The sequence below is a fragment of the Electrona antarctica genome, assembly GCF_951216825.1.
Source record: "Electrona antarctica genome assembly, chromosome: 21".
Lineage (NCBI taxonomy): Eukaryota > Metazoa > Chordata > Actinopteri > Myctophiformes > Myctophidae > Electrona > Electrona antarctica.
The window spans coordinates 38,702,219-38,719,693 of NC_136802.1; the positions used below are offsets into that span (position 1 = coordinate 38,702,219).

At 50.2% G+C, this 17,475-nt stretch overlaps 1 protein-coding gene across 1 annotated transcript; it reads right to left on the reverse strand.

The window, feature by feature from the left end:
- Positions 1-10,052: 10,052 nt before the first annotated feature.
- LOC306914368 (insulin receptor substrate 2-B-like) lies at positions 10,053-16,540 on the reverse strand (the record flags this gene model as incomplete). Its single annotated transcript, XM_079491363.1, has 2 exons — positions 11,641-16,540; positions 10,053-10,063 (listed from the first exon to the last, which is right to left on the reverse strand). Exons 1-2 carry the CDS (start codon positions 15,971-15,973, stop codon positions 10,053-10,055), a joined length of 4,344 nt encoding a protein of 1,447 aa, XP_079347489.1. The 5' UTR covers positions 15,974-16,540.
- Between the last annotated feature and the right edge of the window lie 935 nt (positions 16,541-17,475).

Consider the following 17,475-nt stretch of genomic DNA (forward strand, 5'->3'; position numbering starts at 1 on the left):
AACACACACACACACACACACACACACACACACACACACACACACACACACACACACACACACACACACACACACACACACACACACACACACACACACACACACACACACACACACACACACACACACACACACACACACACACACACACACACACACACACAGTAAAGTTATCTACATGGCATTCCAGTAAGTTGAGGGGCTCGCTTGTAAAACCTCTCCATCACTGCAGCGTATAGGACAGGGGATGGGCAGACCCAAAAAGAAAGGCTCAACGTAGAACGAGTAAACAACGAGAGAGAGCAAGAGAGGAACGGAGAGAGCGATTGTGTGTGTGTGTGTGTGTGTGTGTGTGTGAGTGAGTGAGTGAGTGAGAGAGAGAGAGAGAGCCTAGCAGTGTGTTCTGGAACACAGTTTCCCAAACAGTGAGTCGGGACCTTAAGAGTATATATTAATAGAGACGTCACCGGATTTCTCCTCCCATCCACTTGCATTAAGTTGCTCAAAAGCGCATGAGACGGCCTGGGCCGTGGCTCAATGGTCCAGGCACCTTGGCTGGTAATCCAGTCTGGCAGTGTGCCGCGGGTTCGACTCCCGATCCCGACGGCCTTTACTGCATGTCTTCCCCCCCCCATCTCTCTCCCCATTTTTCCTGTCAGCCTACTGTCTGTCCCTCCATAAAATAAAGGCGAAAGCCACAAAATAAAAACATTAAAAAAAAAGAAAAGTGCATGAGGCGATTTCACTCCTCTTTCCCGGGTAGGAACAGAGTGCATTCTGGGATGGATTGGGCCAAATCGTGAACACACGCTGGCCGTTGACAATCATTGCACGCGCTCACGTATGAAACGGCGTTCACGTGTCATGGCCCCAATAACATGAACGTTGCGCAATGATAGTCAACGGACCAGCGCTGGCTTAACCCTTTTTGGTGTTAGCATTATGTTATGCTTTAGCTATTGAAAAATAGCAGATCTACAAGCTCATAGGTCTGCTATTTTTGAAAAATCAAAGAACGACTGACATAGAAACATAGCTTTTTCAGAAAACTGTCAGGATGTAGAAGACATTTTTAGAATCTGATCTCAGGTCAGAATGAGTTAAGCTGCAATACTATATGTCCATTTGGCCTCAGGGTTTCCTCTCGGTGACGACTCTATTATATTTATACTCTTAAGGTCGGGACCCATTTTTATGGGCCGCGAGTAACTACCCCCTTAACCCGTTTAGACCCGAGGACGATTCTACAAATGCCTTCTAAATCTTTACCCCCCCCCCCCCCCCCCCCAACCGTTATTTTCCCCACTACTATTTAGTTTTATCCCATTCAGACCTGACGTCGAAATAAAAAAAAAATCTTCTGATTTGTTTCAGATTTCTTCTGAAATCGTTAAAGCATTTTCACGATTTTTCAAAAATAGCAGATCTACAAGCTCCTAGCGCACCACTCGGTGGCGCGCTACGAGCTTGTAGATCTGCTATTTTTCAATAGCTAAAGTATAGCATAATGCTTAGTTAAAACACCAAAAGGGGTTCCCGTCCAGAATGGGTGGGTTAAATCATTACGATTTCAAACCAAAAAAAATGTTTTGTCCATAAATTCAAAAACAAATTCAAATATTTAATAAGAGAATTTCATTAAAATAAATCGGTAAGTTTTGTTTTTGTTGACAGGCTCATCGCACGAAGTGAACTTGTGGATCAGCTATTTTCACTGGTTTGGTTCCCAGGGAGACATAACATGGGGGAAGGGGGGGGGGGGGGGTACTCGAGCTAAAAGGTGTTCTGGAAGACCTATACCTAACAGTATGAGAAGTGAACTACACATAAGACTTAGCGTCTGACTCATTCCACACAGCTTACAGTAACCTGCTCCATTTATCACCCAACGAGACGCAACACGTCCTTTCTGGGTACGAGCGAGCACCAAGACAGCTGCAGGTCGGGCCCCAAAAACGCAACGTCTCTGTAGTAAGGGAGCAGGTTATAACGTAACAAACGACTGAATTAGCTACCATCCTCCTAGCCTCGGAAACCCAGACGTTTTTATTTCCCGCAGGGAGAAAAAAAATGTTTCGAGTCCACTTCAATTCGGCATAGAGTAGCGCAAACATCACTCACTCTCTGCTGATTTCTGATCGTCTGCACCTTTGTTAAATTGACACACGCACACATATACACACACACACTCCTCTCTCTCTCTGTCGCTCTAATTAATTCGTCTCATGTCTAGCAGCTGCGCATAGTTTCTCCCGGCCATAGGTGAGTTCCAGGCTAATACGTAACAAACGACTGAATTAGCTACCGTCCTCCCGACGCCCAGGAGTAGGAGTGACTGGTAGTAGACTACGCCAGGGTTTCCCTTAACCCATTTTGACCCGAGATCAGATTCTAAAAATGTCTTCTACATCCCGACAAAAAAAAAAAAGCTATGTTTCTGTGTCCGTCGTTCTTCGATAACGTAACGTGTCACATAGCAATGCGTTTGAAAATGCACAAAGAAAATGTAAGACCTGGAACGCATCTGTGTCACTTTATAGCTTTTAACCATATTAACCTTTTAGCAAAAAACATTTAGTTTTAACCAAAAAATAGCACTTAAGGTGGTTGCACACTGGATGTGATTTTCGGAAAACCGACTGGAAAAACGCAGCTAAAAATCAGAAAAACACAGCAGTGTGCAGGGACCTTTACCCTACCTTTAAAAATTAACCTCTTCCTGCCAGGGTCAGGAGACGGGGTTAATGCCAGTGCCTGTGCCACTTTAACCCACTTAGTTGGTAGCGTGCCAACGCGGGGTGTCCAATTCCCACCGGGGGGCCAGTGGGGCCACCGGGGGGGCCAGTGGGGCCCACCGGGGGGCCCCCCACTCTAAAAATGTCTGCAGTCACGGTACATCCTGTAAGGTGCAACGTGATCAAAGTGTCAGATTGCTTAAGTCATCTCAAGACCTGGGTTTCTTTTCCACCTCCCAGATAATTATGCAACAATCACAGCAGAAGAGGCCTTTAAAGCCAGAGATTGCTTTGAGAGAAGACCCTGCTCAAATAAAATGCTCTGGCGGACAAGTGTGAGTGTGTACTTAAACATCTGTATACGTCTCGCTGTGAGTCAAGAGTTCATTTTCACAAAAGTGTGCAATACACACACATAACCCATTAAAACCGGCAAAGGGAAATGGGTGTCATTTTAGATTTTTAACCACTTAGTATTTTATACTTTGGCTGTTCAAAAATAGCAGATAAACAAGCTCAGATCAAGTCACTTCGTGTCACAATCACAAGCATTTGACTTCTGGGCGGCCAAATGCAAATCATTTTCTAGGTTATGTTTTTCAAAAACTGATTCGGAAGACATTTGTGGGTTGAGATCTTAATGGGTTAAAAAACATAACATAATACTGTATATATTATGCATATACTGCATTTCTTTCAGTGTGTGCACGCCTGTGTATGATTGCTAATAATTCGAACATCTGTGGACATACATATCTATCTGTATTAAGGAGTTCATGTTCACAATCCCGCGCGCACGCATGCACACACACGCACATACACGGGTGGGTGGAAGGGGGTCCTGTTACGTGAAGGCTACAGTGAGTGCATGCCTGTGTACGGCTCATAAATTCATGTCCGACTGCAAATAGAACAGTAAATATAGAAGACTTGGCCCAAGAGGTGGGAACGTCAGGGAACGACTCACACACAGAGAAAGAGAGAGGTAGGGTGGGGGGGTAATTTCGTAGACTAAAACTATGACGAAATATGTTTGTCGACCTTTTTCCACGAAAATACAATAAAAACTAAGCTATGATGACTATAACTACGCCTAGTTCTTTTGACACAGATGCTTTCCCGGTCATAAAGGTTTTAACATATGATACATTTGATAAGAGATGTTTCTTACCCTATAAAAAATGACTTAGGCCTGGGCCATGGCTCAGTGGTCCAGGCACCTTGGCTGGTAATCCAGTCTGGCAGTGTGCCGCGGGCTCGACTCCCGATCCCGACGGCCTTTACTGAATGTCTTCCCCACCCATCTCTCTCCCCATTTCCTGTCAGCCTACGGTCTATCCCTCCATAAAAATATATAAAATAAAGGCGAAAGCCACAAAAAAAAACATTAAAAGAAAACAAAAACAAAAAAATGACTTACCCTATGGTAAGTCATTTTTAAGTTAGTCTGATATTAAAACGCCCCCGACATGAACAACCGATGATTGATTGCTTCCATCTAGCTGCTGCAGAAGTCTGTGTCTGACCATCATGATGCTGTTTACACAGACAGGACAGAAGTCTGTGTCTGACCGTCATGATGCTGTTTACACAGATAGGACAGAAGTCTGTGTCTGACCATCATGATGCTGTTTACACAGAGGGAGGACAGAAGTCTGTGTCTGACCGTCATGATGCTGTTTACACAGAGTGAGGACAGAAGTCTGTGTCTGACCGTCATGATGCTGTTTACACAGAGTGAGGACAGAAGTCTGTGTCTGACCATCATAATGCTGTTTACACAGAGGGAGGACAGAAGTCTGTGTCTGACCGTCATGATGCCGTTTACACAGCGTCAGAACAGAAGTCTGTGTCTGACCGTCATGATGCTGTTTACACAGAGTGAGGACAGAAGTCTGTGTCTGACCGTCATGATGCTGTTTACACAGAGTGAGGACAGAAGTCTGTGTCTGACCGTCATGATGCTGTTTACACAGCGTCAGAACAGAAGTCTGTGTCTGACCGTCATGATGCTGTTTACACAGTCAGAACAGAAGTCTGTGTCTGACCGTCATGATGCTGTTTACAAAGAGTGAGGAGAGAAGTCTGTGTCTGACCATCATGATGCTGTTTACACAGTCAGAACAGAAGTCTGTGTCTGACCGTCATGATGCTGTTTACAAAGAGTGAGGAGAGAAGTCTGTGTCTGACCGTCATGATGCTGTTTACACAGAGGGAGGACAGAAGTCTGTGTCTGACCGTCATGATGCTGTTTACACAGAGGGAGGACAGAAGTCTGTGTCTGACCGTCATGATGCTGTTTACACACAGTCAGAACAGAAGTCTGTGTCTGACCGTCATGATGCTGTTTACACAGAGGGAGGACAGAAGTCTGTGTCTGACCATCATAATGCTGTTTACACAGCGTCAGGAGAGAAGTCTGTGTCTGACCGTGATGATGCTGTTTACAAAGGGTCAGGACAACCTTCCTAAGTTCCTATACAACATTGCTTTCCTGGTGTTTCCCCATACTTTATATGACATGGTAGCCAGCCACACATATATCCATAAGCTGTTTCCCCATCTACTTTATATGACATGGTAGCCAGCCGGGGTGCATACTTAGTTTAGACTAGTCATTGGTTAGACATGGGTTAAGGTTAGGTTTAGGTGTGCTGCCCCGTGGGAGGTTAGGGTTAGGTTTCTGGTTTAAGGACTTCAGTGTTGTGTAGGACTAATGACTGGTCTAACCAATGACTAGTCTAAACCAAAAAATGTCTAAACTAATTACTGCACCCGGCCAGCCACACACATCCAGAAGTTGTTTGTTGGAGAGCAAATTGCGCTAAATACTGTGTTAATTCATGACGGCAGCAGCATACTGCCTGCTAGCGTTTGTGCTATCAAAACAAACAGGGTTGGCAACTTGGCATGTGTGTGTCTTTGGCCAGGGTTTCCAGATTTTGTGCTGAGAGAGAAACAAGCAATCAGGTCTATTATGGAAAGAAGTATCTATATCGGGGCCAGCCCTGGGTCTCGGAGCCACGGTGCCAGTCAATATTTGTCAATATTTATCAATACACCTAGCAACAGGCTTCAATTAACGAATCAACATTTACAAGGTCCCTCGAACCCAAATCACAAGACAACCGAGAACGATTCGTGATGAGATGAGAAGATGTTAATATGGCATATTGATGTTAATTGCTTGGTGAAAGAGTTTAACCCATTTCTGGGCGGGAACCCCTTTCGATGTTAGCATTATGTTATGCTTTAGCTATTGAAAAATAGCAGATCTACAAGCTCGTAGCGCGCCACCGAGTGGCGCGCTACGAGCTTGTAGGTCTGCTATTTTTGAAAAGCCGAAGAACGACTGACACAGAAAACTGGGTTAAAGAACAGCATACAACAAGCACTCACAGATAAACAATCTCATATTTTATCGAAGAACCTCAATAAATAGAAGAGTGTGAGTGCTGGTATGCTGCTTGTTTTGATTTTCCCCTTCTCCAGTCATGCTTTATTGGCATTAGGAAGGGCTATTGAATCTAGAACACACACACACACAGTCAAGACAGATCCAGGTGTGCTTCAGTGAGTGTGTCGAGCAGCCCAGCTGAGAGGAAGTGCATTCCTGACTGATGATGATGCGTTTCCTGTAGGGCCCGCAGTGCCCCGACATGTCGCCACGGCATCAACAAGGCCACATCAAAGGGCGCGCACGCACACGCACGCACGCACGCACGCACGCACGCACGCACGCACGCACGCGTATTGACTCATCTAGGCCACTGGTTTCCAAACACTGGGTCGGGACCCATTTGTAGGCCACGTTGACACATTTGTAAGTATGAGTCTCTTTATTTTAGCTTTTTAAATCATCATTTCAAAACATTAACATAATTTTTTTTTTTAAAGATTTTTTTTTTTTCATAAACAAATCCAATATATATATTTTTTTTTTCATGAAGAAATCAAAGAAAAATAAAAGAAATTCCATAAATTACAATTAGAAATGTTTTTAAGCAGTAGTGAAAATAGCCAATCTACAAGCTCACAAGGTGGCATAACGCGACGCGTTGTGAGCTTGTAGATCTGCTATTTATATCAGGTTTGGGTCCCGGCAGGGACCCCAACATTTCTCTTTTGGGTCACTGGCTAAAAAGGTTTGCGAACCACTGATCTGCACGCACGCACGCACGCACGCACGCACGCACATTAGTCAAAAACACAGTGACAAAGCAAGCAAGCCTGATGAAGCTGTAGTCTCCAGAGAGAGATACAACGGCATGGAGTTGTGTTTCTCTCATGTCAGAAATCATTAATGTGCCATTTGTTTGACAGATGACGTTTCCAAATCTCAACAGCATGTCTGTCTTATTTCCCCCTCGGTGGGGCAGACGGGGGTTCACAGACACATTTTTGTCCCACATCAACGCATTCAGAAGGACACTGCATAGTTACCTAAAAATCACCTACTGAAGACCAACGAGCTGGTGATAGAGGTTGAAATTGTGGACTCCTGTCTACAAAAAGGGACAGAGCAGACTGTACCTCCTGACTTGAGGCTCAAGTCCTTCAATGTTTATAGCAGGTTACTGAAAATGTGTTACCAGCGTTCTGTTTCATGCAGTGCAATTGCAATGCATAAAACGTGACGCTGACGCGCCCGGTGGAGCACTGGTGTTACAGGATAGGGTGAGCACCTTTTCTATGTCAGTCGTTCTTCGATTTTTCAAAAATAGCAGACCTACAAGCTCTGAGCTATGAGCTTGTAGATCTGCTATTTTTCAATAGCTAAAGCATAACATAATGCGAACACCAAAAGGCGTTCCCGCACAAAATAGGTTAAACGAAGGCTCACTTTCCCTCCGAAAATGCACACAGAGCAGTATAGACTCTCCTTTTCGCCAACCGCCATAAGACTATACAACACATAAAGAACTTCCTCCCCTAATGCTTATGGTCCTGTGTCTGTGGTCTGTGGTCTTGCTGTGATTATGTCCATTTGTGTCTGATGTGTGTGTTTGTCTGTCTGTTTGATTACAGTTTATTTTACATTATGCTGCTGTAAGTAACATATCAATTTCCCTGCAGGGATATAATAAAGTACATCTCATCTCTGATCTCATCGCGAGGAAGATGGAAGCGTGTGGTGGCAGCGAGCCAGTGTTGATTCCTAAAACTATGACGATAAATGTTTGTCGACTAGGATTACTGTATATCGTTTTATTCCAATAGCATGCTTTTAACCCATTTTGACCCGAGATCAGATTCTAAAAATGTCTTCTACATCCTGACAGTTTTCTGAAAAAAGCTATGATTCTATGTCAGTCGTTCCACTCGGCCACTCGGTGGCGCGCTATGAGCTTGTAGATCTGCTATTTTTTCAATAGCTAAAGCATAACATAATGCTAACACCAAAAGGGGTCCCCCGCCCAAAATGGGTTAATGTCTGTGCGTACCAATAGGAACAATGAGATATTAAGATTTGCTCATTTTACCTTGAACTATCTGGCCTAGTTTGCCCCCCCCCCCCCCCCCCCCTCACACACACACAGTCAATTCGCATACACAATACACGCATACACACATACAAAACAAAGGTCAATGAACCTGCTTGCAGCGGCAGAAAACAAAACTCCAAACGCTCGCACGCACACACGCGCCGCTTTATGAGCCATTATGAGCGTCAATTGATCTCCTGTGTTAACCTAAAGCAACAGTGACCATTTTTAGTTCAACGCTCTCGCTCTCTATTCAGCACAACGATAAACAAATGAGTCACTCATCACTCGCTGAGAACCCTGACTCACTCACACACAAAACAAAACAAGCGCGCGCGCACACACACACACACACACACACACACACACACACACACACACACACACACACACACACACACACACACACACACACACACACACACACACACACACACACACACAAGCGTGACATGCTCAGGAAGAAAGGGAGAATGAGAAATAGAGAGAAGATAAACTGAGAGTGGAATGGTAGAAGTGAGCTGAAATAATGATGAAACAGTGGATGTGAACATGGTCTGCTTTCTTTTTTATATTTGAGGTTTACTTCCCCTGCCCGTCTTTTCAAATGCATCCTGTCTGCGTAGTGTGTAGTCTGCATATGCGTGTGTGTGTGTGTGTGTGTGTGTGTGTGTGTGTGTGTGTGTGTATGCATGCATGTGTCACAGTGACAGAGTACAAAGGTTATCTCTATCAGTGTAACAAGCACTGACCGACAGGCAATAGAATCACAATAGGCTAGTAGTACCACATGAACCGTAGCATCCCTATTCTAGTCATTCGGACGAAAACAAAGAGATGTGGTATAGAGTGAAAAAAAGGAGTTGGTCAAGTACAGAGCCCTGGGAGACCCCCAGTCAACGATGTATATAGTTGTAGTCGTTAATCACTCAAACTCATCAGTTTTCGCTCTGCATGAAATATCTTCGCTGGAAATAGCCGAACCTTCCTATAGAGGGTATGCACGTGACATCATCGTACCTGGAAGTTATGCGGGAATGCCCACTGAGTGGCAAAAAACTACTTTCTGGCCTTGACAGCCCATTCATCCAAACAGAAAAGTCCTGTCTGATTGCATTAAACAATGTTAAACTCACCAACAGTGCAGCTGTACGAAAAGCTTGAATTATCCTCTATCTGCAAAGTTTTTGTTTCATAAAAATCCACCATAGAAACATGATGAGCTACTTTCTATCAAGAAAGGCCCTGCATTTGATGATTTTTCTAAGTGTCAGAGTTTGGAAGTGCTTGTTTTCAATAACACGACGTTTTGCTGCCTCCTGCATTATGTGACATTTAGAAACAGGGCGGTTGAGTGATTTCCAACGAGCGCTTCCAAACAGCTCCAACACTCCATGCTGCTCAATGTTTTGCCACTCAGTCTAGATGAGGGGGGCGTGTCCTGATGGGAAAATCATGCATGTGCATACTCTCTAGACACTGTAGATTTACTGTGTTGGATGTGTGCGTGCAGTAGGGCATTCACTTCTAGTCATTTTTACTAGTTGACTAGTTGCCTAGTTTAATAGTCGACTAGTCGACTAGTTGTTTAACTACCTATTATGTAAAAAAAAAAAAAAAAAAAAAAAAAAAACTTTTTTCTTTCTTTTTTAAATAAATATTTGTACATTGGTGACTATAACTATAATCTACCTGATCTTGAGGCCTACCAAATCGGGAAAAAAATAAAATAAAAAAACTTTGTTTTCCTTTCTTATCAACTAGTACCAACAAGGTCGACTAGTGGATTTACTAGTTGACTAGTAAACTAGTTGACTAGTTGCTTAATGCCCTAGCCTGCACCTAGCCAACACACGCACTCGTGCACGTTCACATACAAGACAACAAGCATGTTTTGCTGCCATCAAATCTAAAAAGGCAAAATAAATTGCGATTAACAATATTATCGCGATAATCCAAATATGCTTAAAACTTAAAATGCCACTTTCGTTAACCACTTGAAACCCAAGCATCCCTATCTACAAGCCCCGATCTACAAGCTCACAAATGCACAGAAATGTGTTCTGAGTTTTTATTATAGCTGCCAATTTCTGCGATTGGTTTTTGCTACGCAAAGGTGTATGGCAGTTAAGCACTACAGTGAACACAATCATTCTATTTTTAATTGCAATAGACACACACACACACACACACACACACACACACACACACACACACACACACACACACACACACACACACACACACACACACACACACACACACACACACACACACACACACACAGTGTCTAGCTACAACACTGTTACCACCTTTTACACAGCCATTAACACATGCCTCTTCACATGCCACTACACACACACACACACACACAGTGAGTAAAATATTGCACACACACACACACAGACAGTTTACGCTTGCGTACATCTATAGACACGAACGAACGCACGCGCGGCCCGTTTGTCTGTTCCCTCCACACTTCACCTCACTCAACTCAGCTTACAGAGAGTAAACAGTACAACATGAACAGTCAGCTGGTGTGAGCATGCACGCAGCAGCAGCGCACACACACACACACACACACACACACAGGCTCAAACAACAAACCAAAACACAATCACAGACAGATAGACAACAGTCGTCTAGATGGAGCGTCACATTTCTGCACTGAAGCCGCTCCGAGACCTCGACTCCGCCGTCAAAAGACAGACGCTCACAAGAACCACTGTCAACATCACAGGAGCCTAGCGTCAAAAATAGACGAGGCCTGATGCAGGGATCCGAGAGAATGTGCCTATTAATAGCACAGCACAAGGATATTTTGGTTTTCAATGAGATTTCAAATGGAAATATTGACTGAAGTCATGCTCTCTCTCTCACACACACACACACACACACACACACACACACACACACACACACACACACACACACACACACACACACACACACACACACACACACACACACACACACACACACACACACACACACACACACACACACACACACACACACACACACACACACACACACACACACACACACACACACACACAGGTAATTGGAACGTTATGAGTAGAAATTACAATTCTGTTTGCCTTTAGGTTTCGTAATAAAAAAAAGTGCACACAGGGAAGATATGACAAATAACTGAAATATACCAACACATTACTGGCATTTTTTTGTTTTTAAATACATTTTATACTTACTTAAAAAAATAGCAGAAATAGCTGATCTACAAGCTTTGTGATTCGTTGTAAAAGATCAGCTATTTCTGCTTTTTTTGTATGTATGAAAAAGTCTCAACATGTACACCATGGATACCTCAAATAATTGCAATTAGACGATTATGTACTAATTGTGACAACCCTACACGCACAATCACACACACACAAAATAGTGGGGGTACAACTCACCCTTGGTCGTTGCGGTGACCCCGTCTGATTTGGTGAAGTCTATACTGGCGTAGGCTCCGTTCTCTGGCAGCGGCACCGTTGTTGCCGCCAGCGACAGCGACGACGACGACAAACTCCCACCGGCACCTGCGCCGGCTCCCAGAGCGGCTGTGGCGCCGGCGACCGGCCCATTACTCCCGTCCTCCCTCAGCTCCAGAGCGATGTAGTTCAGGCCGTTCTGGTAGCCCAGAGAAATGTTCCGGCACATTCTGCCGCCTCCTCCTCCTCCCACTCCCGAGGAGGAGGAGGAGGACGCTGTCGCGCCGGGGGTCACGTCCAAATCGGAGGTTCTCGGGGGGAGCCCTCCTCCTCCGCTCCCCGGCCCGGCGTCCACGGACATCCACACGCTGTCAAAGGAGCCCGAAGAGCCCCACCGGGTGGTGGCCGCCGTCGCCTGACCGTCGCTTGGGTGCGAACCGCCGTTGGGGGCCGAGGGGTGAGCCAAGCTGGGATGGGTGGCCGAGGACGAGGGGCCCACGGCAGCTCCCGCTTGCGGAGCGGAGGCGGAGGTGGAGGTGGAGGAGAAGGTCTCGGAGCTGTGTCTCCGCCGGCCCTGCGGATCGGCTCGCACCACCTTGGGTTCCGGCAGGAGGTGGTGGTGAGGAGGTTGCGGCGCCCTCCCGGGACTCGACGGAGGGAGGGGAGGGGGAGACACGGAGGAGGAGGAGGGGGCGGGAGGAGCGTGTCCGTAGCGGCCCTCCATCACGCACAGGTGCTGCAGCATCGCCGTGGGGCTCGACCGCGAGACGCCGGCGGCGAGGTTAAAGGTCATGTCGGTGTAGTCGTCCCCCTTCGTCGACCTCCAGTGACCCCCGGCGGGGACCCCCGGGGACGCCAGCGACGCGGTGTTGGCGGCGAGCGGTCGGATGTAGGTGGGCGGGTTCCAGGGCGCCACCAGGCTGGGTCTAGGCGACTGTTTCTTCCCGAGACCCCCGGCGGACGAGCCGTCCTGCCGCTCGGCTCCTCCGACATCCACGCTCATGTAGTCCTGGTTACTCGTCGCCTGCGGCTGGGTTTGAGGGGGGGAGTCGCCGCCGGAGGGCATCTGCTGGTGCGGGTAATGGTCTCCGAACTCGATGTTGATGTACTCCCCCGGGCTGGACGGCCCCTCGGACGAGCTCCCGCCGGTCGCGGGCACAGAGGCGGACACGCCCGTGGAGGAAGGCTCGCCAGCCCGCGGCAATCCGTGGAAGCTCCGCCTGCCCAGGGGAAGCCGGTTGGGTCTCACGGCCCTCCGGTCGGCCATGGCCTGATGCTGAGCGCCGTAGGGCGGGGGCGGGTGAGAAGGGGTGCTGGTGTTGGAGCCTCCGCTCGCGGTCCTCTTCTCCGGGGTGGAGGTCGAGGCCCCGGCGACCGACGAGTACACAGGCTTGGCGGGGGAGCTCATGGGAACATACTCTGCGTACTCCTCCTTCTCCTCTCTCTCTCTCGCCGGCGCCTTGTAGGAGCGAGGGAGGGAGAAGTACGGGCTGTAGGATTTCGGAGTGCCCTCGGGCGTGCTGAGGGCATAGTATCCTCCGCCTTCGCCGGAGAGCTTACGGCTGCCGCTGTAAGACATGTCCATGTACTCGCCGTTCTCGGGCCGCTCCGCGATGCTGTCGCTGACGCCGGCGTTGCCTGCTGCGCCACTCCCGGCCGCACTGGAGCCGCCGCTGTGGGGGCTCGGGGAGGCCTGCACGGGGGAAGGCGAACCCCCGCCGCCCCCCGGCAGCATCATCATGTAGCCGTGGGCATCCGCGGAGGAGGACTGGGAGTTGGTGGGGTGGTGGGCCATGCGAGAGGCCAAGGCGGGGCTGTGAAACTGGGGGGAGTGGGAGACGTGGTGCTGGTAGGAGGTGGGTTGCATAGGCATGTAGTCGGGCGGGGTGTCCCGTGGAGACGCCGCCACACCACACAGCATGGGCATATAGCCACTGTCTTCTTTCGCCAAAGACGAGGAGGGGTGATGGGGATCGGCCCCCGCGCCGCCGCCGGGCTCCGTCCGGGAGAGGGTGGAGGGCCGACTCTGCTGGCTGTGATCCGAGCAGGAGCTGTAGTCGGAGCGGAGCGAGGAGGAGGAAGACGAAGGCCCCCCGCGGAGGAGGAGCCCACTGCCGAACGGGAGCCCCGCGTCTCCCACCGAGCCCTCTTCCAACGAGAAGGTGGTCTGGGTCATCTTCTGATAGACCGCCACCCCCGCAGCTCCTCCTGCGCCCGGCCTGGTGAAGGAGTGGGTCCGCCTCCTCAGCGATGACGACGACGACGATGAAAAGCAGCGCTCGTCCTCCGCGGTGGACATGGTCTCGTCACGCGGCGTCTCCGCTCCGCCCGACGAGCTCGACCCCAGTGACTCCCGGTGCCAGCCCATGGACATGTAGTCGCTCAGGCAGTTCTCCTCGCGGATAGGCGGGGTGTTGCCCAACGAGTCGGGCGTGTTGCTCCGCACGCGGAAGTACCGGAAGTCCCCGGGACTGGAGCCGTACTCGTCCGAGGAGTTGAACCCGCCATCGGAGGGCGAGCCACAGATGGAGGCGCTGGACGGGCGCGTGAGCGTGTCCGACACCGAGCCGTGGCCGCTGCTCGACGACACGCTGACGGGGCTGGTGGTGGAGGGGAAGTGGGACACCGGGAGAGACGCGGAGCGGGCGTGGTAGGTGGCGGAGGACGACGACGAGGAGCCCGGGATGGCACGGGAGACGTAACGCACCACGCCGCCCGTGCTCGTACCTGCGTTTCCCGTGGCGACGCCGACGTTGCTGCTGCCGCTCTCCTGGCGCCCGAGGTGAGCGCGGCCGGCGTTGAGGTGCACGAGGCTCCCCGTGGCCGAGCGGAAAGGCCGGTTCATCGTGCCCTCGCCCTCGCTGGACGTCCGGAACCGGTAGCCACTGGCTCCGGAGCTCTTGCTGGAGGGCGGCGTCCCAGCGACGGACTCCGTCCGAGAGCGGCGCTGCAGGCCCGTCTGGCTCGGCGGCAGGTTGCCGAGGTGACGCCGCGTGGTGATGAACGGCAGCGGGTTAGAGCCCGACGACTGACTCTTACTCCTGGGCCGGAACTCTGCGAAGGCTTTCAGCGCCTTCATCGTCTCCAAGATGGTCTCGTGCATGTTCTGGGCCACGACGGAGTCGTCCACCTGCATCCAGATCTCGCCCGGCCCGATGGAGGAGGAGCGTCCCACCTCGATGAAAAAGAAGCTTTCCGAATGCCCACAGCGCCTGATGTTCATCAGCTGGAGGTTAACGCAGGGAGTCTCAGAGTTCAACTTGACGAGGTGAAGCGTTTTGGTGGAGAGGCATAAGCGGTATACGCCCGTGAGGTTTTTAGTTTGGCCCAGTCCTTTCGGTTTCACATTGACCTGCCACACCTCCTTAAAAACTGTACCGGGGGTCACCGTACCGTAGCCATCGTCTAAATCATCCGAATCCAAATGACCCTTTTTCCCCTCACTCATCAGTTCACTCACCGCCACATACCAGTCCTCCTGCTCCTGCTCGTTTTCGGCCACAATAGCAAAGTACTCGTCCTTAGTGTAGAGGGCAATGAGGTGCTTGTTTTTAGAATCCGCCCTTTTGTTTACCGTGAAGCACTGGTAGAGGTAAATAACCCGCTTCGGGGGCGAAGGGGCCACGGCTCCGCCGCTGACCGCGGCCGCGGCGGCAGACCGCAGGCTATTCCTGAACTTCTTCTCGCTGTCATAGTACTCCAGGCGGCTGGGGCCTAGGTGGCTGGCCGCTCGGAGCACGAAGAACCGCTTGTGGCCGTGCTTCTGCTTCCTCAGGTAGCCACACTTGCGAATGTCGTCCACCGCCTCCGAGGTGTTGATGCTGGTGACGCTCACGGACGCGTATACATGGCCGCCGCCTCCGCTGCTGCTGCCGCTCGAGGCAGCGAGAGGGTCGTCAACATGCGAGGACGAGGAGGACGTGGATCTCCTGCTCGGAGAATCCGCGGTGTTCTCGCCGGAAAGATGCTGTTGCGGCAACTGGTAGTGATGGAGGTGCGACACCGCGGCACCGTGCTGCTGCTGTTGTTGATCCTTCGGCGGGTGGTGGAGGTGGTGGTGTTGGCTGAGCAAGTGGTGGTGGTGCTGGAGGTGGTTGGAGGACGGCGGTAAATGCTGATGGAAACGAGAGCCTCCTCCTCCTCCTCCTCCCGCTCCTCCGCCGCCGATGGACGGGGGTTCCCCGACCGAGCCGCCGCCGTCTCCGTTCGCGGTGGCCGCGGCGGGCTTCGTCCCCACCGCGTCCCTCTGCTGCTGCTGCGACTCCAACAGCAGCATCGCGGCTTTGCCGTCCTGGTAATTGGTGAAATTCGCCATCGGGAGAAACACACTCAGAGGTCACTCCACTAGCGAGCTAATAATCCGAGTGGAGACGACGACAGACCCCATTCTTCTTGTTGTTTTCGGGGAGACGAGCTCAGCCCGCTCCGGCTTTGCTTTGCCTGCCTGTCTGCCTGGTTAGCCGCGCTATGCTAGGCCAGCTAACCTGCACGACTCCCTCGATCCTCCTCCTCCTCCTCTCTCTGAGCCCCCCGTCCGTTTGTTTATTATCCGCTGCTCCTCGAACCCCGGGTCTGCCCCCGGCCTCTCCACCGCGGCGACACGGCTGCTACTCCACTGCGGGGACGTGGTGTTCACGAGCTGCTGGCGTCCGCCGTGGTGGGCGACACCATGACGACGAGCGCGCCGAAGAAGAGCCCTTGTGTGTGTGTGTGTGTGTGTTTGTGACGCCGTGTAAACGAAACGGGGCAAGAAAGCCTCGGCTAGCTTGGAGAGTTAGCAGGTTAGCACTTGTATGCGCTCCGCTCCTCTCTTCTTCTTCTTCTTCTTCTTCTGTACACATCTCTCTACGGGCCACACAGCACAAACAACACCTGACCCGTGCGTCACGGACCAAACGGGAGGGAACAAAGGCGCATACGCGCCTTCCCATTGGACGGGGCCGCCGAGAGTGGCAGCCCGTTCGGGCCAATCGCCGTGCGACGGTGGGCTTTACGTCAATCGCTCTGACCCAACAGCGTTGCACGGCGTTTCATTGAAGTGGGGGGGAAAAGGCGGTGACGTTTTCTGCTGGGGCTCTGGGCTATTCCCATAGGCTATTCCACACTGTGATCTTAGATCAGTCTCTAAATGTTTTGATGAATTGAACAAGGTGGACCCTCTTGTAAACAAGTGTAATGCTTAATTGGGTCGTCCACTCACAGTTAACAGTCTTTGTATTGAGTTTGTGCTTTAAATGTAGCCTATTTCAATCAATCAATCAAAAAAAAAGTAGTAGATTCAAACTTTGGGATCCTTTTGAAGTTCAAGGATCCTCAATTTGGTATATTTAGGCCATGGACCTACCTTTATTGTCCATTTGGTTCCATTGATTTTGTACACTCTCTGACTCTGAGTTACAAACCTCATAGGGCGCTCCACACCACCGCAGGGGTCCAGTGCCCGGTGTCGAGTCGGTCGGACCCACAGTTATCCAGAACCTTCACAAAAGGCCCCTGCCCGGGCTCTGGAAAGGGCAGTATATGGAGCTGGCCTGTTCTGACATCACAACACTCCATATTTGGGCATGACTGACAAAGAACTCCATATATGGGCATAAAAAGGACACAGACATATCTGGGTGGGGCATGCATTGTTCCAAGTAGGCCACTGCCCAACGGGCACCGCTGTAGAGGCTCCAACGCATAATGTCTGGGTGGGGTATGCATTTCCAACTTGCATCGTTCCAAGTAGGCCCATGGCCAACGGGCACTGCTGTAGAGGCCCCATGGGCACTGCTGTAGTTGTTCTAATAGATGTTAAAACAGAACAGACTGATG